Consider the following 24569-nt stretch of genomic DNA (forward strand, 5'->3'; position numbering starts at 1 on the left):
CAGTTTGTATTAACATTTGTTCGGAAATCATTAATTGAAAAAATGCTCTAACCAATAGAAAACAACCCTCAGTAAAGGCCGGGGGTGCAGGCGGCGGGCCCGGCCTCGAGCCCAGGCAGGACAGCCCGCCTGCAGACACCATTTCCTTCATTATGTTCATCCTTCACAAAGGTTTTAAAGGACAGCTTCCATTTTCCGGTGTGTGTGTGTGTGTCGGGGCAAACAGGAACCTACAGGTGTGTTCTGGAGTGGTTAAACAAGGTCTGGGGAACGCAGGGACGGCAGGAGGGCCCGGCTGAGGCCGGGCTCGGAGTGTGGCACCGCCCATGCACCGGCACCGCTCTGCAGCGGGGCGCGGAGTGCGGCACCGCCCGTGCCTTCGCTGCATCAGCAGCGCACAAACCCGTTAAATGGCACGTCTCAGCCAAACAGCTTCCAGGTGATTATTTCAGCTGAGCTCAATGATAAGATTTATACAAATTTCCTAGTTTTTCCTTCTGAAGGTATTTTCAGTTTCCAATCTCACGTTTTGTTAGCCAAATAAATGACAAAGTGTGCACAAATTACATTATGATGGGTTGTCAAACCTTTGGGAGGATTTAGAAGCAAAAGAATAAATGGAAATCTCTAGTGATGTATAAAATGAGCTGTCCTTCAAAAAGTTAAAAAATAATGGCTGGCAGAATCAGAAAAGTTTATGTAAACACTTAACACAAAAATGGGATTACCTTTGGAGAAGATTCATATGGAAACATATGCTTTTCATGAACTGAAAAACTCTACAGATGTTTAGGCATGTTCAATACGAACTTCCTGTAGTTCAAAACAAAACCTTGTGCAAATAAAACCTATAAATAGTCTTCAGCAGATTTTACAGTGATGCTCTTAGGTATGAAAAGAATGCACACAACTTTAAAACAAAAGTAACAGACATAAGTTTGACAAATGATTGCACCATAAAACAGTGTTTTATATACAGTTTACAAGATATGATTTTCTGCTATAAATTAATACTGTACTATATAGTACTTAGTGACCTTATTAAAAGCAACTGTTGACAGCTGTCTCTTCAATTACTGGTTTGGGTTTTCTAAAATGCATTTGGCCGTATCTATTTCTGGATTTGAAATGCTCAAATATTTAATAAATCTATTTACTAAACCTTTGCTAACATTTAATAATTCATAGCAATAGCACTGGCAGATCAGATCCATTTCCAGTCAGCCAGCCACAGTCTGGGTGTGCTCCAAGATAAGTGTTTTTGTTTGGTTTTAAAAAAATTATTATTGTGATCTGTTTAATCAAAGCCTAACTCCACATGATGTTACAATAACTGAAATAAGTAAGTTGGAGGGGTGGGAAGGGAAAGAAATTTTAGCAGCTTAGAAACTCTCCCCACCCCCCAGCTGTGTTCCAGTCACAAAAATCTCGAACTATTTACAAGTGTAACATTTCTGAAAATGTAATTTATAATCCAAGTTTTAGTGAATACTTTATCTTAGGACACAGTAGTGATAACACCAAAATTTTAGAAGATATCAAGCAGCTGAACCCTGCCTTTTACCTCCACCACTATCACTAGGAGCCTCAGACTGCCCATGCAGATGAAGGCTTAAATTAGGAACCAAATTATAATTATTAAACCATGACTTCCAAGTAAGTGCTTGGCTGTATTTACAGATTAATACACTTTGGAAAAATTTAGCGATCCATAAACACTCCATTCTGCCTGTGAATGAACTGACTGGAAAAAAGAATTACTTAGAAACCATTCCAGTGGCAAGTTTGGTCAAAAATTTCAAAGGAAAATATACATAAACAAATTACATTTTTGTACTAAAATACCTTGAGTGGGGGAGAGGGAAGAAATGGAGAAAGGCAGGGACCCACTATGGTCTGAATGGCACAGAGTTTAAAATAATTGTGCAAACCATGTTGTTTTTAAACACTCCAGCTTACCTGGTAAGTGATTATTTTGGAAACTGCTGATTTTATTTTAACATAAATCTCATCCTAAAATGACTGTCTGGTCATTAATGCAGTTCTTCTAGTAAGTTCAATGAAACAGTGCTCAAAACAGACAATTTTTTGTTTTCAGAATAAATCTCAGGCAAACTGTGTATTAACAGGAAAACAAATACTGATAGTGCAGGCAGCTTCCCTGGAACACCAACCTAGTAGTGAATTAAGATGTCCGTGGATTCAATGGTTTATCCTTGTGTTGAAAAATAAAACTACTGTTAGTGAGGAACATTTACTCCAAATTTTGGTGGCCATTAAATCTACATTTAAAATAACAACTTTAGTAAACAAGGCATACATTTTTAACAATTATATTGCTCATTTTTTGGCAAAGATGAATTAATATTCAGCTGAAGATAAGTTCATCCATCTTTGCAGTGGGATAGTGTTTGCATTACTTTAAACATTGCATTTTATATGTGCTAAAAGGAATGCTTACCTATGGTAAAATGCTGTGCTTGAACATGTATGAATGCTAATGTAACAATGAAGTAGAAAAAAGAGATTTTTCTGTACAACAGTTGCTAATAATTTAAATAGTGTCAGTTTCCCAAAATTAGGATTTTAAGGTATGACATGATCTCACCTTCTACCCTCATATACAAATAAATTACCATAAAAAGAATTTTAGCTTAACTTAAAATTGCACCTAGAAAGGCATGGGATCGTTTGTACCTATTACAAAAAACTGTTAAAATCAAGGGCTGCTACAAAGAATGAGGTAAACTGAAGACTCTCAGCTATGTGGCCTTCAGAAAAATGGCTTTTTTCTATTGAGTTCTAGTTTTGCACACCACAGTGTTTTGCTAGCAAAGCATTCTGAGTTCTTTTCCAGGAATCATTTGTGTGTATATACATATATATATACATATGTGTATATACACACACACACACATACACACACACTGTATACTGCATCAGCAAAATATATATATATTTATATATATATATTTATATAAATATAAGGACGAAATCCCCCTCTACAATGTTCCTTAGTGTTTCCTAGAGCTTATGGGGGAGCAGGGGATGTATGTCTTTTTGCTGTTACATACATTGAGAGAACATGTTTTGATCTATTGGCTTCTTGGTGCAGTAATGCAAGATTGATCCACAATGGTGCCAAAGGCTTTGTTCATCAGAAGGAAGATGTAAAACACTAATCTCCTAAACAGCGAGGCCAGCCTCACTTGAGTTCCTCCACAACCCTCTGGTCCACCACAAAGTTCATAAATACTTTGACTTCTGAATTGTGAGATGTTAAAAACAGGAACAGTCAGTAAGGTGGGGCGTTATGCTTGTCAGTGTAAAGCATTCTTCACCAGTTCCTATCACAGTGCAGACCTGACTGCATTGCAGTATGCTCAGGAGATTAGTCAACGTGGTCTGTATTTGGTTATGGGAAAGGCTCTCCTTTTTTTCATCCAAAGTGCATAGTGAGAACAAGTCAAAGCATTCCTCTTTTCAGTCAGTGTTTGATAGTCTGATTTAGGCATCCTCCTGAGAATGCAATTCTGATGTCTTGCTCTTTTCCAAAATAAAGTCCTGCAGTCCAGACATTCATCAGCCAGGTAAACAAACTTTGCCAGCAAATAGAAGTCCCACTATTGTAAAGAAAATGGATAAGACAAACAGTACATACGAAGACCCAACCACTGTGTTATTGGGTAATTTATAGGGTTGACCTCCGACTTCATTGATGTAAAATCCTATTGGAAATATTAGGGCTGCCATACAGAATAGAATCACTGCAAAGAAAAGAGAAAAGAAAAAAACAGTCACTGCTGTGTTAAAGTGAAAATATTTACCTGTTCACAGAGCGCTCCAGAAAAACAAGTAAAATATCCTGATTGAACTGAAGAGCTGAGATCAGAGCTATCTGAGCTGATAACTTGCTTGCAATGACTGAGTAGGCTTTATGATGCTTTCAGAACATCCCTCATCTACTTCCAAGAAAGACTAAAAGTCCCCAGTTTTGACTGTAATTTCAGTTTAGTTCAGCTCACTAGATCATGAACTCTCTTTACAGAAAAAAACTGGTAGATACACTTCTATCACATCTCAAAGTTCAGTCGTTTATTCTCCAGTTAAAGTAATTTTGCCCCATCAAGATAAAGTAACATTCAACACTGAAGAAACTTTTTCTATTATCAGTTGTCTTTTTCCAACTGTAGTTGCCCTCTCCCATTCTTCACACATTCATTTTCTGTAAAAGCTTTGCTAAAAATAGAAAACATTCAGATTGTCATTACAGTTTCTTTTAAGATTAAAAGATACCAGTTTCCTAACATTATATGAATGTTTCCTTAGATAATGAAATATCCTTAGAATTTCTCATTGTAATACAATGAAATTAAAGTTTTCTGATTCATTTTAATTTCAGCTTCTTAGTGAAAAGCTAAATTCAGACTCTGTGAACAAAGAGACCATGCAATGAGGGTTTTTATTTCACTTCAAACTCATGTAAGTGTTTTGTTCTTGCAACTGACTCTGTGTGAAAGTACAAGAAATCCAGAACTCCTGTTAAAGAATTACATTACAGATTTCACAGGCCTTCAAGTATGAATAGTAACCAAGATTCCTCACAGCACATTTCAATACCAATCAATTAATCAAATCCAGGAGAGAACACCCAGTGTTGTTTCCCAGATGACAACTTCAGTGTTTCTGTAGCACACCTTTGGAAAAGTAACCCTGTTTAGTTTGAATGTAGCTGTGCAGGACTCTACTGTCAACCCAGGCAATGACTTCTAAATATGGCTCCTCTGAGAGGCAAGATTTCCTTCACAATAAAATGGATTAGCTTTTGAATTGGTTTGATTGTATGTGCAAGAATATAAAATTGGGGTTTTTTAATCAGTATTAGAATAAAACAAAATTTTATCTGATTCTACCTGTTCAGTCACGTATTAGCACTTTACTCTTATTTCACTTCTATGTATTTCAGCCTCCTTTCAGACATTATTTACTGTGAGTGGAACACAGCACCACAATACCTATTATTCAACCAAATCCAATTAGATCTGGTGGGAGAGAGGAGCTGAACCTGCTCTGTTGTCTCACCAACCCCCAAATCCACATACTAACATCTTCTGACATGAAGCACAGCTCACACTGAAGCCTCTCCTAGTCCTCAAACTCTGCCTATTACCTGGCCACACACAAAAACGAAAACTCAAGCCAAGTTACAATGCTCCTGCCTGAACAAAGGGCACCATATGCTGAGTTTTTCACCTTTCTCATTAACACAGGCTGCTGCTTTTAGTTTGTTAGTAAGGAACACAGGTGCTGTCATTGTCTCCTCTTTCCCTTCTCCACCACTGCAAGACAGAGGGATGCTGTTCCCTATTTGAGTCTCCTTAAAAGTCAAGCAACATCAAAAACCACTGGCAACAGTAATAACCATCACCTTCATCACCAGCTCCCCTGCAAGAAGTGCTGCAGCTGCTTTTGTTTCCAAAGGTATGTAAAATAAAATCAGGAGCTTGCCTGTCCCCTTCAGCCTCACCAGAACAAAGTTTCTAGTTTAGTTTCTTTACAAATGAGGAAATGATTGGCTGGAGCAGCATCAATATTTTTTAGTGTAGCTTCAGTACTGCTCTTCCTCACTAAATACAGATGCTCCAAGTTATCCAGCTACAGTGCCCACACTAAACCCATTTTTAATGGACTCTGTATATATCCAAGATGAACAGTTTACCACATATTTCATATCTTAGTGCTTATGATTTCCATAGCACAGGTCTCAGCTTTGAGGAAAAACCAGTAATATTCTAGAAGATACTGGGCATGATGGATCTGAATTCAGTGTGTCCAAGTAGGATCTAGGCATAAACAAAGACGGATGCTTTCATAAACCATGATCCACCTCAGAACATCAGCTGCTCCTTGCCTTCCAAACCACATAAAGCAGCTTTCACAACACCTTGAGGCAAGAGCAGGCAGCCCCAGGATCATTCCTGGCTGCCAGTGCCGAGCAGTAAAACCCAGATGTGCCACTGGAGGGGGCTCGTGTCTCGCTCGCACCGTGCCCGCACCGCCGGGCTGTTCTTCAAAGGGGAAAGGAAAGGGGACAATGAGAAAACATCTGGAATTGCACAGCTGCCACACTGCTGCTCAGTGCCACCTCGTTAGGCCATCTATTAGAACAGAACCAAAGACCCAGACACCAGATGTTAAGCATCAAACAATGAAGAAAGTTTTAATCGACATGATTATTGGTCCATGTAATTCCACATTACACAATCTAATCCTTAAAAAATGTTTCCTTTTCTTAATTGTATCTCAAACATCTGAGTCCATCTGAGAAAAGCATGGGTATGTGTTTCTTGAGCAGACCTACGTAAGCACAGAAGAGCTTTCTAGTCTGCATCTGAATCGTGGCTGTCAAAAAACCCAATTAGTTCCTCTAATTCTTTAGCTTGAAATTGTTTTGAGCATCTAATGACAACTTCAAAAGAAATCTGTTCTTAAAAAAAGGTTTAGTCTTCAGAGGCTCACTGTAATATCTGCTTGCCTCTATAGAGACATCTAACATAGAAAGCAGCACCTGGTACAAATCTTTAATAACTCAAGAAGCACTTTATTCACTGGGGAACACCAGAGACAGACATTCACAGGATAGCTACTGTTAGTTAAGGATGTGATTATCCTGCCCCATTTTCACTTGCATTCCAAAGAGCAGTCCATTATTGCTCATGAACTTTTAAATCCTCAGGAAAAAAACCAAACCAGTTCCAGACTCTCTGGTAATTGCTGGAAAATGGCAGAAATATGATTTTTCTGTCTAGCATCTTCTCTCTTGATACACCTCAGAGAAGCTCCTCATTCAGTAGTAGCAGACACAGAATTCATCCCCTTTCTAGTTGCAGCAGATGGTGAGAGACCTGAATCTGTACAATGTAAACAGATCTTGAGGGAGCTCTGTGAATTCCTGCAATAGCGAAAATTGCAATAACATAGATGAGATCAGCTATGTGGCCTCCATGGGGAATAAGCTCTGGACATTTTTGCTATTTATGGAAATTGACAGTATTTGTCTGAAGGACTATGAAAATGACAGCATTTGAGATTTCCACATTTTCACCACATCCTATCAACTGGAAGATAGAAAACAAGCACCCTGAAAAGGACAGAGGTTTACATAAATCTGAAGCAGAGGTAGCAACATAGAAGCAGTGTCAGAGATGTGGAAAAATACCAGAACCAGGTCACTTTTTGGCTACCAACTTGTGTCCCTATGTCCCAGAGCATAATTAGTGATGAGATTGGTATAGAAGCTGGGATGGCAAAAGGCAGTTCTGGTATACAAGCAAAGGAACAGCTGACCAGAGCTTTGCCTGCTACCTACACACCAGGCACAGCTATGGGTTTGTAACACCCTGTTCATTGAAGAATCACACAAAACCTGAGCAGGGCACAGATGAACACCAACAAGGAACCAACCTCCATTACACTGTATGAATGTGGTACTACTGAAACACCAGTGATAGTTTTGATGGTATCCATGCCCACAGTGACAATACTGATCATATCAGTAGGAATACTGATTCCTGACAGACAATTCTCTAAAAAAATGAAGGAAAATCTTCACATTTACCTGAACAAGGCTTTTGTCACTCATGCAGTATGGCCTGGAGGACAGCAATAGCTCTCCTCTCCACAAAGCTGTTTGCAGAGTTGTCAAAAAGGATAAGTCTCTGTGCAACTAAACCCATCAACAACTGGGGAATGAGGCAAATGCTGTGCTTGTAAATACCCTCTGGGGTGTATCCCTTCAGAAGGGTATAGAAGAAAGAGAACTGACAGGTTAAACTTCTGTTTTCATGTCTCTTAGCTTAACAAGATAAACAAGACCACGCTCAGCAACACTTCATATTTAAAGGTATGCAAATGAAAAAATTTAGCTGTAGGTATTTATTTGAAAACAACTTGAGTCATCCCAAGATTACAAGCAAAAATTCAATGAAAAATATAAGTTGTACAACTATATATAAATTCCAGCACGAACTGGACAAAAGTGACCTCTTACCAGGCTTTCCCTGCTGCTCTCAGAGTTGTAAGGAAAAGGCTGAGCAAAAGGATTCCTTTGCTTCAGATATTTGCTCCAGACCCCCCTGCATTTGAAGGAACAGAGCTGCCAGTCCCAGAGCTTCCCCTGGAAGCCCCAGCAGACTTCCCTGCCTGCCCAGGATAGCATGGCCTGCATTGTGCTCAGAAAATTCTGTGAGAAGATGATCTGCTAGCAGCCTGCACGAGGCCACTGAGTTTTGAAATCACTTTCAGATGAGATGGAATACAAATATGAAGTCTTCCCTACCCCCTTCTAATGAGTTACACATTTTCATCTAAACAGCACTTGCACTTCACAGGAAGGATCTGCTCAGGGTATTCCAAGTTGATTCCACATGGCTGCATAGTCCCTAATACTAACCTACAAATAGGTTACTAATTTGGGTTGTATCCAATGAACCACAGAAGTCACTCTCAACAACTTTTTGAAAAATCTAGAAATCTTCCTTCCACTCACTGCTATTTTTCAAAATTAATTTTCCTAACAAGTGAGTTCAGAGATAAAATTCCCCATCATCTTTGTTAACAGGAATGCAAAGGTCACAGGCTTGTATGTATTGGAGATGAATTCCAAAGACATTGAATTTTATAATTTCAGCAACACAGAGATGATATCTTAATAGAATTATGAATAATTCTGACTTGCAAAAGAACAAATTAGTGTGTTTCATTATTAAACATTTCATACCAAGAAGACAAGTGGTGAAATAAAAATGTTCTTCTATACTGAGACATCTAATAATGAACCTGTTGCAGGCGTGAAGAAATCTCTAGAGAAAAAACTCAAAACAAAAAAGCCTTAGGGTACCACTTTTGGTTGAACTAATCGTCACAGCTGTAGAAAACTAAAGCTGCAGGGATGTGATGATTTCAGATATTAAAGAAAAACATTGATATCTAGAACTCACACTCTCCCTCTTTACCCAAGAGCTTTTACTCCAGCTCCCTGCAAGCATTTTAACTTTATACAGCATTTTGACTTTAACCCCCCACCACAGACATTGTATACACATGAAATATGTAGAGATAAACAGGTGCACTGGAAAAGTTGGGATGAAATATTCAGTAATACTCAGGTCTGCTATTTTAATCATTCACCAGAAAATAAATGAAAGTCAATCACAATGGATGCAGCATTTCAATAGCTCCATTGTCTGCAGGAGCAGCACTATTAATTTAATATGCTGTGTAGCAACGTTGTCAGAAAGATGGCTTTGATTGTACAAGTACCTCAGTGAAGTACCTTTGTTGAAGCCGAGCACTTTTTAGTACTATTCCCTTCCCCAAAACAAGGTTAAATCTAACTCCTGTTAGATATCATTAGGTGTCACAGTTCCATTAAACCTTACTTATGCCCGTGTAAACCACAAACTTGCATTTTCTAGTTAGTGTTCACACTACCTTTAGTGGTTTGTCATAATTCAATCCAATTTAAAAGCCCTCAGGTTTTGAGTTTTTTCATGCTGTCATCCCCACCATTAAGGCACCATTTCAGAGTTGGGCTAAGCTTGTAACACACACCAAGAAAAGGAAGTTTGAAAGTTATTCCCCTTGCTCATTATAACTGTTTTTGCACTGAAGTAGCCATAGGATATGCTTCCCTGTGTGCAAACACAGGGCTGCTGGAGCAGGCTCAGCTGTGAGGAGTTACACTGGTACTCATGCAGAGCGCAATGAAGGAGGCAGAAAAGCACTGGTACTCCTCCCTCTGACTAAAGCACGGCTGCAGGTCACTTCTGGAAGCAGAAGTCTTGGTGCTGTGAAGCACAGCAGATGCTCTGCAGTGGGCAATCCTCCTGCATAGCCAATTAGGATGCAGACACTGAATAAAGCAGCTGCTGTGAGCAGGAAGCAGAACTGAACCAGCCTCAACCCCGCACGAGGTATTCACGAGACACCTGAGTAAGGACAGGTCACCTCAGATGTACCAACTGCCTCCTCTGCCTCAGAGAGGGGATTTCAGTGATTGCAAGCTGCTAGGATTGTCCTGGATATATGGGAGCGGGGAAGTAGGAAATGCTACAACCACAAGTCAGAACCGACCTCCTCTATCCTTGCTCATTTTCTTAGGACAATTAATGGTACTGTCCAAGGAAGGTAAAGGGGTCAGGCCTTCCTTTCTTTCACACCATTATTCCCTCTCAATTACAGTCACTTAAGACACCAACCCCTTTATTTCTGAAGACTTATTTTTCCCTCAGATGTGGTATTCAAAGAGAAGGAATGTTTGCATAGCAGGAGCCCTAAGCAGTTGCTCCTTTCCAACACTATGGTGTATTTCAGACTCCACCAGTTTATCCTGCATACAGGACTGTGCAGTTGAGGTCACTTACTTCCAGTGAAAGCTATCCAGCGGGCATATTTAGTAGCTTCTCTTCGCCAGTGGGAAGCCACCAGCAAACCACATGTGACAGTTAGTGAAATGATTCCCATTATGATGAAAAATAACGTAGTGACCCACTCGGGAGGCAGCCGTGGAGGAATACAGGTCCTGTCACGTCCATGGATGGTTTGACACTGTCGCACAAGGCCAACTGTGAGAGCACCTGAAAACACATAGCAGAGAGGCAAGTAAACTTTCAAAATCCTCTCTGAGGGGCGCTCCATTGCAAACCACAGCTCAGAATTGCCCCAAATAAGGGATTCTTTCTTTGATGAACCTTAGTGAGCCTTTCAAACACGGAGGATGGGGGGCATGCTATAAACATCTGTCTTCATTCCTTCAGCACACGCTTGCAAAAGCTGAAGTGAGATGGCTGCAAGCTGTAGCTGGTTCCTGAGTGGCAATCAAGGTCTAATCAAAGGGATAAAGCACTGCTAATAAAGCCTGACAATATCTGCTAACGTGGTAGCTGACTTGCATAGAGGATCACTCCCTCATCTGTGCAGGATGAAGTACTTTTATAGTCTAACAAAATGAGTTGCAGCCTCCCTAAAATGCATTTAATTGTCTAATATCTTTTTCCCTCATTTGTAAATACAACTTTAAGCTTCTGACTCTTGCAGCAGAAACTGCATTTGATTAATGTATGATTTTAAAAACATTAAAAAGCCCCCACTTCTTGACAGTAACTCATTAAAAAAGAGTCCCTCCATGCAAGACTGGTCAATCCTTTTGATTGCTAACAAGAGTTACTACACACAGAAATTGGGATATCTACAGAAAAGATCTATCAAAAAGATCCTAGGAAAAGGATAAGATTGGTACAGGAACCATAAAGATTTAACCAAAATGATGTATTGTCTGTTAAACAATAATTTTAAAAAATCTTCTTTTAAATTCAAGTCAGTGCTTTTGAGACTCATAAAGAAGCCTTTAGTGAGCTTTAATAATGAAGTTATCTTTCTAACCCCAAGTTAACATGGAAGATTAAGATCCATTTCTTCCAGTGTCTCTTAAACATTAAGTTCTAGATTTCTCAATTTTGTCTTTTTTTTTCTGAACTGTTGTCCTAAATAATCACAATTATCCTTTATCTACATTAGAAGCAAAACCTAAAAGTGGACAGCATTAGAGTCAACTTCTTTCTCCACAAATTACTTCAAGTAAATATTGTTTCAGTTGACCTGTTTCAAATAAAAAGAGGACAACTTAGACTGAATTACTATAAGACTGGGAAGCTTAGGTTTAGCATGTCCTTTGGAGGAAGAAACAGCTATCATACTTTCTAGCCTCTTTTTGAGGGAAGGAAAACGTGTGAAACAAAGGAGAAAGCCAATAGTCAAAAGATTAACCAGTCCTAGCATGCACCTCCTGGCACCCTGGAGCCAATTTCTACAGATCCTCTCTGCTCACACCTGAGCAATGAGTACCAGCAGCATCAGCCTCTGAGCTTAGAACCGCTGGGTTAGCAGGCAGCATAAAATGTTTTATTAGATGTTTAGAGTCTTATTAAATGTACTGCTTCATATCCCAAGGGATGAGAAGAACCAAAAGCGAAACCATTACTGAACCTGTTCTGTTGAAGTATTCTTACCGCATTTGTTCAGACTACAAAATTTCAGTCTTATTCAAATATATCCTTTTAATTACACATCCATTGAATGAAAGTCAGGGATGAATTTTCAGCCAAAAACTGAACAACTACAAAACCAATAAAGCTGGCAGTTTGTACTCCAGATAAACAGCAATCACAGCATTGCTGTGCACCAGGATCACACAAACCTGAGCCAGGGTTACACAAGCAATAATCCTGCCCAGCTCCACGCCTGCACAGTGCAGTTTTACATGAACTGCTTCTCCTCCATAGCTTGCAATGTTTTCATTGCCCATCAGCTGCTAGGACAGAGGGGAGATGTGTCCTTAAATGTCAAGCTCCCTGGAACACACACACTGCAGAAGCTCACACAAAACACTGAGCAGTTTCCTGTAGTTTGGGGATAAAGAGGCCATTCACTGCAGCATCATAGAACAGGAAATTAATCCCAATCACTGTGCAAGACCAGGATTTAACAACAATTTTGCTATCCTTACAGCAGAAGTCAGTTTTTTCTAAACTGCAATTCTAATCAAAGAATGACTTCATAAAAATGACATCATACACTCAATAGATGTTTCTGAATGCAAAGACCTCTCCTGACTTCAGTGGCAATAATTTAGTGCATTTTTAACTTTGGAAAAAGCAGCAATGATAAGAGTCACTCAGCTGAACATGGTTCCATTTTATGTCTTAACTGAAACTGAAAAAGAGCTGCTGTAGATGAGCATGTATAAGCAAGAGACAACAATTTCATTTTGTACATACAATTTGCAGTTTATATTGAAGATATTTTTCGACTAACAAGAGCACACTTAACATGTCAGACTCAGAGAGAACCAAAGCTAAGCCCAGAAGTGCCATATCTAGAGGAAACAGAAGAGAACTCTATCTTGAACTATTATTTTTAATGCAATTTCTCTTACTATCAGCATCTACTGCTCCAAAAGGAGATTAAAAAAAACCCAATAACCACCCAAACAAAAAAACCCAGAAATGAAAATGAAGAAAACAAAAAAAAAAAAATCTGAATTGTGAGCACCACAGTAGCATGAAACCATTCAGGGAATGGCTTCCTAAACATCACTTCTGGTGCTCAAGTGTATTATTTTACTCTGGTGAAGTTTGTGTTGGTTTTTTTTTTTTTTTTTTTTTTTTTTTTTGTTGAGTTTTTTGTTTTTTGTTTTTTTTTTTTTTTTAATCAGAATTTTAAAATGTCAGCAATTAAATTTCAGTATCTGACATTTTGGAGGAAATATACTGAGCTTTATGGTTAAGCTCTTTCTAGCACATACACAGTATTTTTTCTTAACTCTACTTTATGGATTACAAATCTGAATTCAATATACTCCATATTTAAGGTTTTGAACCTTGAGTTTGCAGCCTCTAGGGAGCCAAATGGAGGGCAAGAGGTCTGTGAACCATTTCCAAAGGTTTCACAAAGATAACTGGAAAATCAACCTTATTATGTGTTCATAAATTCAGTTAAAGTTCAAGTTGACTACATAGGAATACCTCAATTGTGTGCATAAACTGGGAACAAGAAATGAAACCTCAGGTCTCGTCCCATAGTGACAATCTGTTGAATTCAGACTTCAAAAGAAGTCTCTGGTGTGGAAAAACAGTATTCATTTGCCATGAAATTCAAAAGAAGAGCATGTTTATATGGTATTTTATTCTGTTGGTTCCATTCTGAAGCAATCAAGCAAACAGTTACCAGGGAGCTGCAAACAAAGTTGTTACAGAAAATCTTGTTTCTCCTTATGTAGTCTATCATTGAAAAGAGGGACAGAGATATAAAATTGCAGAGTCCTTCTGCCTGTAGTCAGAGAACAGCTCAACAGCCCATCTCAAATCAATCACCAAGTTCCACTGAGATCCATAACTAAAAGGTTTTTAAGTCATCCCCTCAGAACTACTTCAGCATAATTGCTGAAAATCTGAGCACCTAACACAGGTATGGAACAAACAGCACAGCTAATGCCAGTGGATTAGGCAGCTGAAAGATGGATCCAGCCCTAAACATTTGCAGCGCAGTAAACACAGCTGCCCACCCACCTTCCCCTGCCTGGCTCAGCCCTGGGGAGCCACAGAGAACCCCGGGTGCAGGGGCTGCTCCCCTGCTCTCACCTGCCTCTCTCCCCAGAGCTTCTGGGACTGGCATTATTCAGGCCAGTACAGCTAGAGCAGGGGGTGATTGGGATAGATATGCTAATTACTAAAAATGAAATTCGACCTTTATCAAATCAGAGAATGCTGCACTGAGTAAATGTTACTGAAGTGGTTCTTATTCTTTTCCAGTAAATCTATTCCCTGAAGTGCCAAAGCATTTCTAACACATTCAAAAACCTCTCAGTAATGACAGTCTGTGTATAACCAGGGCTCCAGTTAATTTCAGAGAAAGATTTTGTGATCATCCAACTCCTCAAAACCACCAGTAATGCTCATTTTTTGACCCTGCATGTTTTTACTAGAATCACCTATTTAACAATTAAATTTCACAAAACCATTGAGGAAAAGAGGGGGAAGGGCACCAAACCCAGGAAAGGCAAGCCCTGATTCTCCCCCCTGGTGCAGATGTGCAGCTGCCAGGGAGCCGACCCCCAAGTCCCACTCCAGCCCCGCGGTGCTCTGCCATCCCTCCCTTGTTTCCCTGGTAACTACAGAGCCACCACGGAGGAATCACACTCTACAGAGAGAAACAAAGATTGCTGCAGCCCTTTAACTCCCCCTCCTCTACATCACTTCTGAATTATTAAAAGTGGCACAGCGAGAGCACGGCTGGAAAGCAGCAGCATAATAATGACCACTGAGATGTTCAGTGTTCACCTGAGTGCCAGATGGACACAGGAGAGGTGACACTGCCAGGAGGAGCTCACCACAGCACAAGAAATAACTAATATGGTAAAAGCAAGATGCAGTGAATGAGGTGGGGCTCAAATGTTAGGAGGTCCCAGAGCTGAGCAGCTATGCTGACAAATGAACCTCCAAGGCACAAACCCTCAGAACTGCTCTTGCTCAGCCTGGAGCTCCTCCTCTGCACTCCCCTACCGTCTCAACTTAAAAATTAGTTTAGTCTTCACCATAATTTTATACAAAATGCTATTCTCATTGGGTTTAAATGCATCTGCAACCCCTTATATTCTTTGACAACAGCTTCCTTACTTCTACTTCCCATACATCAACCACATCCTTAGCAAAATGCTCTATGCTAACATTTGCTAAGTATTATGGCCAATCACCAAGTTCCACCAAGATCCATAAGTAAAAGGTCAATATGCCTTGTGAGGGGGTTAAAACTGGAACTGCCCCTAGAGAGCCACCTGCTCTCCCTCCTACACTGTCCTGATGAGATGGGGTGGTGCTGCTGGAAATGCCAGTTGTGACTGGCAGACAGTTCCTACCCAAAGGAGAGACTTTAGTGTACTGTGGACTTGTTAAACCATCTTTGCTAAGTGGAGAGCACAGGTTAGAGGTTTCTTAATGAGGTGGTGGTGACATAAATCTTGAGCACTGCCGGTGTGGCAAAGACACTGCTAAGTTTTATGTTTTAGTAATGAGCACAGTACATGGAGCTGTGTTATTTGGGCACACTAAAACATTCATTGCTGCTGGTTAGGTAACAGTCACATGCCAGGGAATGACATATGTGAAGTTAAGGACACCTCAGTTAAGCCATTCCCAGTAACTCTCACTGGGCCACAGACAAGGACAGCTTGGTTTTTGAAAATTTCTAAGTTCTACTCAGATTATAAACTTGAATGGGAAAAGGTGCAGGTCCACCTAAGAGGAACAGGCTCCAGCAATAAGCAGAGTTGCAGCTTGTTGCCCATCCAAGTGGAAACCTGAAAGGTCTAAAGAAAACACAGTGATTTGGACATGGCAGACTAATTCTGGGCACCAGTGTTAAGGATAACCATCAAGTTGGCATTGGCCAGTTTGCCTTTAACATTTTTGCTGCTCCCTGCCTGCAACCAAGCTCTCTGACAGAAGACTGATTTCAATGTGAGTGAAGCATAGCTGAGGAATTTCTGAGAGGAACAAACAACACAGCATGGAAAGAACAGTTCCAATGCACCTACCCCTACAGGAAACAATGAGGAGGGACTTCCAAGAAGAAAATTTTCAAAGTCATCAAAGGAATTTGGCAGTTGAAGTGGGATGTTTCCCATTCTTACATATGGAATTTATTTTCCTGCACAGGCGCTTGAAGGGATGTTGCTGTACAAAGGGGGAAGAGAGAATGACTCCTTTAGGTTTATTAATATGTGTTTTGTTTTGGGCAAAATTTCTATGAATTCTATAGTTTAGGTAGTAGTTTCTTGGAAACAGAGGGCTCTCCCTTCTGAGAGAAAATTCCCAAAATCCAGGGAACTGACAGTACTGATCATTCCCTACCACAGTCTTGGAGGTAACTCCATGCAGTTAATTCTACTTTTCCAGTGCAAAACTGCATTAGAAATCAGGCCCTGTACCATCTTATGAGATTAGCCATGCTCAGAAGAAGCAATGCAGGGGTTAAAGGAAAAGTTATGCCTCTGTAGGATAGGCACCACCTCTAGTGTGAAGAGGAAAAAGATAACAGCATCCTGCTGGTTTGCAAAACCAAGGAGGAAAAAAGAATTAACAATGCTGGGGAAGACCACCAGACCCTGTACAGCAAGGCCCATGTTGTAAGAGCCAAACAGAATCATGGGGTCTCTGCATGTCAGGTCCCACTGAATGAGGGCCACAGGCACAGCTCACAGTACTGCTCTGTATCTACAGCTGCGCAGTTACAGCCTTGTAAATTATAGTCCTCATCTCAATTTTCAACCTTGATCCATTAAATCAATTTTTAAAAGTTTACAGCCTCAAATAGCATCATATCAGAGCATTTTTAAAAACAGCACATACACATAATTAACTGCAACTAAGTAACTATATGCAAGTTGAACACCTTATCTTCCACATTTGTGTTTCAGTCACTGTAAGACAACACAGTAACTGAGTAATACCTGGGTAGGTATAAGGGGTATATAAAAGAATCAAAATATAAGATCAACTGCCAGTCTCTAATCAAGTATGAGAATACAATGTTTGGCACAGTTCTTACAAAAATAATTACTTCTTTCATGAGGAATGGAGGTAGTTTGAGTAGATGCTCTTTAGCACTTATGCTGCTAAAATAACTCTGAGGTTACCATGCAGTGCTCAGGATGCAGCAGAACAGATTGATTCTCTCACTGCGGATGTTCAGTACTTTGTTCAGGTAATAGATTAACAGGAAACCAAGACTCACTAAAATGAGATTTATGAATGTTAAAGGATGATCTGCAGGAAGGCTGAAATGAAGGATCAGCTGCAAAGGCACTTAACATTGAATAGTTCAAAACAAACAGACCATAATTTATCTTTCCCACCTTTTGTATGCCAAATCTTTGCTTTTGGCCTTCATTCCAATTTGTCTCTCAAATCCTCTAATAGGTATCATAACCCTGGGAAAACAGCTTTGGAGTTTCTCACCTTGAAGAAGGCCAGATGCAAGATCAATTCATACATCCACTGAATTTCTATTGGTATGAAGTAAACAGCTAAAAAAATATTTATACTATATTAAAAGTCAGTTTTTAATAAATACCTAGATTTACTTGTGAGGTTCCTGTTACATCTAGAGGGCATCTTTTAAGAACCTTGTTGTAAGAGTCCTTGTTGTAAGAGCCCTTGCTGTAAAATTATGTTATACAACCTGTTATTTCTCTTCTACTCCATTTATCCCCTTCTCTCAAATCTGATGCTCTCTTCCTTCCAAAGCAACTTTGAAATGGATCACCCTTTTTGCTCTAAAGGATGTTTACTTGCTTCAGGAACAAAATATTCTTTAAAATATTCATACAGGTGAGGTAATATTTCTGGCTTCAAACACAGCTTATGTTAGCCATGAGGAACCTACCAATTTATCTGTATTTAACAATCTAATTTCCAGAGAACTGAACTTATTAGATACCATTTTTGGTGCTCCTTAGAATCTCACTGACTTCTAAAGAGAAGAATTCCAAAGTCTAAAGCCAGTCCAAGGAGTTGTGGTATATTAGCAGAAAAGCCTGCCTTGCTGCTGAAGAACATCTGGTGCCAAGTTGCCTCACAATTTTTCAATTCTGTGTTTGTATCATGCCTAATGCAAACCAAATCCTCCCTCCACAAAACCCACAGTCTTCACCCTCCCTCTTCCTTTCCCAAGGAAAAAAATCAGGGGCCATCTATTGAGAAAGACTTACACATATTAGAAAAGTTTATTACTACAGATGACAATCATTATGATACATTAGTTCTAAGAGATGCCTAAATTGCAGACATTTGGACTAATAAAAAGTGAGTTTATTTCTGAATACTAGTAACTTTTAATGCCCTGCTGCTTGTGCATTGAGTCTACTTAATGTTTTTTTAATTCTGCAACCCCTCTCTTTTTTAGATTTTTTTTTGTGATGGATCACCAGACTCTCTAAGAGCTACCCTCGGGCACTAATGCAGAACAACTCTCCTGACACAACAAAGGCTGTGTGTTCTCACATATCAGAGCCAAGAAATCTGCCTGTGCTGAAGGTATTTCCTTCAGAAGAAGGTATTCATTCCTACTTCAGAAGACAGCATTAATTAAATGTTGCTTAAAAGGACCTCTAATAAGCTGCATCCTTCTGGTTGTTTATTTTCTAACATTATAAGCACTTTCACAATGGAACAGTTTTGTCAGTGACTAGAATCTTTACAGTTTCAGAAGTTGCAAGGGCCTGGGAAAAAAGAGAGAACTTTCCTAAAATAAGAAAGCAATGTTTTATTTAGTATAAAACACAAACAAAGAATCTAGTTATTTCCATTTTTCCTCCAACCAAAGTAGAGCTACTCAAAATTGACAAAATTCACTAACTAAAAAAAGAAAGATCAAAGGCAGTGTCAATATTTAAAAGTGATTTTTTGAGTCAGCCATACCATTTTATGCCATATGTTCAGCTGAAAGCCACAAGCTATGACACCCACAGCTGTTCTGCCATTTAACATCTGATGAGCTTGTGTTCTTTTTAACAGTTAGTTATGTTTGGCTTGAGACAGAGCTGTAAAATGATACCTCTTTATCCAGTACACCATAAACCCTGCCCCAACCTTCTCAGAAGTGTTCTGCTCAGCACCTGCAGCTGTAGGGGTGATGTGCAGCTCTCTGGGGCTGCAGCACCAACAGCAGCCAGTGAAATGAGGTGGCCGGGCTGGGACAGCAATGGCAGCGCCAGGGTTTGCCATGTGGTACAACAAAACACAACCAGAACAACACAGGAATTCTGGATCTCACACTGCAGTGGATCACCTTCCACACAGGTGTTTTAGAAGATGGTCTGTTCACAGGCTGCCAACAACTGGACTTCAGAGCCCTCCATTTTTAACTCCTGCATATCCAAAAGCATAATTTCCCCAAGTTAGCAAAGTTATAAACTTATTAGATATGTTCAAGCAGATCACGACAGATACACCAAAGTTCCCAAACCACACCAAATAAAGTACCCTATTGCTGTCCCTCTTTTTTATTCATGGAGAGAAAATAACCCTCAACCTTCCTGGTTACAGCCTAAAGCAACTTCTCTAACATAATGACAAAAGCAATCAAGGTAGGGGGAGGATTCAGGTCCTGGCTCTGACTTCAAGATTGCTTGTGCATTTTAACAAATTAAAATCATGACGAGTAAGGATCATCTTCCTCTGTCAGACATAACTGTTGTGCTTTGCACTGATCTCAGCTTGCATCAGACATGCTCCAAGGACACCCACTGATCTGGCTCCTCCATGGCCTCATGAATCACCCAGTGGTGAAGGTGAAAAGAGAAGTGTTGAAATGCATGTTGGCATTTATATGGTTAGAAACACATTTGCCAAGTTTCGGTGTCTGTTCTGCAAACAGCCAAAATACACCTTACGTGCTTCAGTGTTTGCCTACACCTGAGCACAGCCTTCTCTTGGTCCACTACTGAGAGAATATTTTAGGCCCAGATTACCTGAAAGTACAACAGACTATGCTAAATAAAGAACAGAACATTCAAACCCCAAACCAAATGTACTAACAATTGTGGCAGTTCCTTTACAGCACATGGCAAGGATTGTATTTATAGCAACGAGGACATGAGAAGGGAGGTTTGCAGGTAGAAGTAATCCTTTATTAAAACCACTAGAAAAATTGGAAAGATTAAGCACATTTCTGGTCTTGCAAGTCCTTCCTTGGACACACAGGGTACCAATATTGTACTCACTGGGGATATACAAGATCCTGTCTTTGTCTACTAGCCTTGCTTTTTTCATAAGGCACTTTTATCAACTGAAGAACAGCACCTATTTACCCAAAGAATCTATTTCACTGCAACTAGAACAGTACTTCAAGTAAAATAAAACTTAACCTTAGTTTTTATTCCTAAAGGCACTTTCTAACTGTTGCCAAATCTGTGTATGACATGCTTGTAACAACTGGGAATACAGGTTAAACTGCACTTTAAATAGGGATTAGGTACAGGGCCAAGATTTTATTGTGTACAAGTAACACTTCATGTGCTGAAAGACAGACTGAGATATAGCTTAACTACATACAAGCTGTCCTTCAGGACTGCTGGCACACAGCTTCCTGGCTAATTAACATTTTAAGCCCCCACAAATACAAAAGGCAAACTGGAAAATAAACCAAACCAAACTCCAACCTTCTTCTGCAGTAATAATTCTCAAATTTAGGCATTTACTTGCTGTTCACATCACAAAGAAAATATTAAAAACAAAGAACAATAGGAACACAGGGAGCATAATCAGGATTTATCCCAAAGTACGTATTTTCTTATTGCTTTTGCTAGGGCAGGTCCTTGTTTTAGAAGCCTGCATAATTTAAGCCTGAATTATTTAGGCAATTAACAGGTGCTGTCTGTGTGGTGATAACACTTTCTCCCTTATCACAAATTGGCATCTACAAAAATAGACTGTTAGAGTCTGGAGAGTTCTCTTACATTTTTTTTTCACTAGTATAAGAGAAGACAGACCATTCCTGAACAGTTAAACTTGCACTTCACTGAAGTAAAATACCATCTTATTGAAACAAGGAGTCGGACTGTTCTTGAAAAGCAACCAAATGTTATATAGTGCTCCAAAGAATGTATCTGTTAACAGATGTTTATACAGTTGTTATATTGACGCTTTGAAACAGATTCACTCTAATTTTAGATTTTATATAAACAACCAAGAGATCCTCTGTTCTTATCACCAACTTCATCTTACTGAACATCTACTTACAGGGAACATTTACTTCAGGTTACATTGAGCATAAGTCAACAGACTTCTGTTTGTGAAACAGCAACTGCTACTTCTGGCCTTTACTCTCTTTATTTTACCATTTTTCATGTATTAAACTTCAGCATGCTTCTTGAAATTGGTGAGTGACCCAGCAATATTCCACTGAAAGAATTTATGGGACCACATTAAAAATTCCAAGACTTTCAATCTCTTCAAGTTTCCTGTACAATCTTGTTGCATAGTTTTTAAATTGAATTAAGTGTGGGTTTAAAAAACAAAGTGAAACATGCTTCTTCCCACGAGTTTCTACGATGGAGAGCACATCATTAACGCACGAATTTAGGTGCACAATTCGTTTCAGAATTCAATTCAACCTAAGGAAAAGAAAAAAGTTTTTTCTTCACCCTTGTGACTTCTCTTCCCCCACAGCATGAAACGCCTACAATGCTCCTCACATCAACAGGCACAGAGGAAGCAGCAGTGCCTTTTCTCCTCTACAAGAAAGGAAATCAGATTTTTCCACTGTTGCAGTTCTGGAGGTGACACTTCCACTGACCGTGGGAATACTGCTGGATTACTGTCAATGACTGAGAAAAAATATCTCTTAATGCTCAATGTAGAGTATTTCTCTTTTGTATAGAGAACAGAAGTAGAGCTACTCCAAATTGACAAAGCAAATTTTCAAGTCAAACAAGTCACCCACTACAGAGAAGTCATTCTTCTGGAAGCATGAAGCCCATGACAACCCTTTATGAGTTTTCTTCACTTTACTTTGGAATAAAGACATTACAACTAGAGGTTGTTAATGTTTGATACATTAAGCTCACACCGATGAAGTCACAGACAAAACCATTCCCCCTTACCTGTACATTTACCCTGCTTATCAACAAAGTCAGGATCCCTCTCATTTATGTATACAAAGATTTTATTGCAGACCTTCGTATATATGCCATCAATTTGAGAAAAGTATAAAGAATCTAGGCTCAAAGCAGCCCTTCTGAAGTATTCACAGCAAAGCAGTTCTGAGGTACACTGAATGATCATATGTCCTGTTCTGATCCCTTAAAATACAACTAAATTGTGTTGCTGCCAATAGCAGAAAGTAGTCACAGCAAGAGAAGTGGAAACCACTTGGTGAAAGAAAGGAAAGCTCAGGAATAAGAACTGCAAGAAAATGAACTGGGAAGCTGGCTCCATGATGAGCGCTACAGAAATAACCTACCTGACTTTACTGTCTATGAACAGTGTCATTTGATTATTAAATTCTTGGATGCACCAAGCTCAGAGACATCCCAGGCCTTTTAATGCAGTGTGCAAACAATGGCACAGAGAATTGCTCACCATCAAGTAAGTTCAAGGCCAAATGTGAACTGTCTTCAACTGGACAAGTATTTAAACATCCAAGGGGGGTATTAATCACTACACCTTGAGAGACTGTCATCCTTAATGACCCCAAAGTGCTTTGTAATTTATGGCACAGAACTGCAGCTCCCATGAGGTTTTTGGGTAGCAGCCAACTGTTGCCTATTGCACTGGGCTGTGCTGGCTTTGAACACTGCCGTGAATCACTGGGAGGCTTTTGCTGTCCTCACAAGGGAGCATTTTAGATCTGCCCAAGGACCCAGATGGAACAGACTGAGTATGTTTTACCCAAAGACAGGAACCAGGCTCTACACACACTCTGAATTTTGAACCTCAAACTCTTAGCAGCAAGTATTTCCTACTGGATTAGCCCATCCCACACACAAACCATCACAATCAGACATTTCCTAGGGTACCCGAGAAACCAAACTCTTGCCATCAACTCTACTTACAAAATTTAAAATATATACAAGACCATACATCAGACAGGAAACAAAATTATATCAGAGGAATAGCCCAGAATTTTCACACTGAGAAGGGATATAACCTGTGCCCATTGTTTCCATATAGATCCCTACAAAATCAGGCCAGTGCTTTGCCCGTCTGGTTTGTTTCCCTTCTCTTTAAAACAGACACGTACCCTGCACAGATCCTCTTCTTGGCCATATCTCCAGTTTTTCAGATCTGTGTATATCTCCATCAGTCAGAGGCTTGGGGAAGAAAAGTGAAATTGAGCAAAGCAGCTGGAGCATACATAAGGGGATTGCTGCAAAATTATCAAAGAATTTTTTCCCTGCATATAGCCCTAATAAAAAACTCTGTCAACTACTCAATTTGTAGGCACTGTGAATTACAATAATAACTTACACCTAGGTAATAGAAAATTATTTTTAAATTTAAAATTGTATGAACTAAAAATTTTAAATAATTTTGTAGCTTTCCCAAATAACTTTGTAGAAGAATAAAACAGCCTCCATATTGCATTTGTTCCACATATTTGTACAACAAACATAACTTTGTATCTATTTCTAAAATAGATAGCAGCATTTATTCTCTGTGAAGTTCAATATACTTCCTCATCCATGAGTCACTCCAGTTACATTCTTCTGAAATAAAAAGGTCTCAACCACTGCTGGAAAAGGATTCAAGAACAAGGTGAAGAACTCATGTCTATGATAAAAATCCTACAAACTGCACAGCATGAAAATAAATGGGGAAAAGTTGAGCTGTTGTGAACTACCTATGAAAAAAAAAAGTAGGTCAAGCTTAAAAGTTTGACCTACTGATCTTCTTTGCTTTGGCAAAAGTACAAATGCAGTTTACATAATGCTGCTCACATGTAAGTGCTGGCTGGAAACTTAACAATACAAATGTTTTTAATAAGCCCCAGCCATTAACAGGATTTCTCTTTTTTTGTTATTTCAGACAATTTTACATCTTCGTTTTGCAGTACACACTATTGAATCCTTACTTTTAAGACTCATACATTTAAGTTACTCTTGTGTTGATTTCAGTGTAAGTTTGTGGCAACAAATGTAATACACACACCTTCAATCAGGTCTAAATTGATTTTAAAAAACAGAGGAAAGGCAGGTAACTTCCTGAAGGCACAGAGGTGAAGTTTCAACAAGGCTCCTTTCCCACAGACAAACCATCAGTGTATAAAGAAGCTTTACAGTTACATACTTGAGTAAAGCACAGGATGGACAGAAAATAAATGTGTATCTGCACATAGAATAGAATTTAGTTCTGCAGGAACTGTGCACACTGCTGGTAAGTAAATAAAAAGGTTACTCCAAATATCTGAAACACAAATACCTTATTCAAAGCACCTTCTATTAGAAAAGCCAA

The 24569-nt window shown here is 39.3% G+C and overlaps 1 protein-coding gene across 1 annotated transcript in view; it reads right to left on the reverse strand.

Annotated features, from left to right (window-relative positions):
* Nucleotides 1-420: 420 nt before the first annotated feature.
* MOSMO (modulator of smoothened) overlaps nucleotides 421-24569 on the reverse strand; it is a 30669-nt gene continuing 6520 nt past the window's right edge. Inside the window, exons 2-3 of the mRNA XM_058035397.1 lie at nucleotides 10425-10637; nucleotides 421-3767 (exon numbers count right to left, since the gene is read on the reverse strand). Of these exons, the coding sequence (XP_057891380.1) occupies nucleotides 3583-3767; nucleotides 10425-10637 (398 nt within the window). The 3' untranslated portion in view covers nucleotides 421-3582. The remainder of the gene's footprint in view (nucleotides 3768-10424; nucleotides 10638-24569) is intronic.

Source organism: Melospiza georgiana, chromosome 16 (genome assembly GCF_028018845.1).
Source record: "Melospiza georgiana isolate bMelGeo1 chromosome 16, bMelGeo1.pri, whole genome shotgun sequence".
Lineage (NCBI taxonomy): Eukaryota > Metazoa > Chordata > Aves > Passeriformes > Passerellidae > Melospiza > Melospiza georgiana.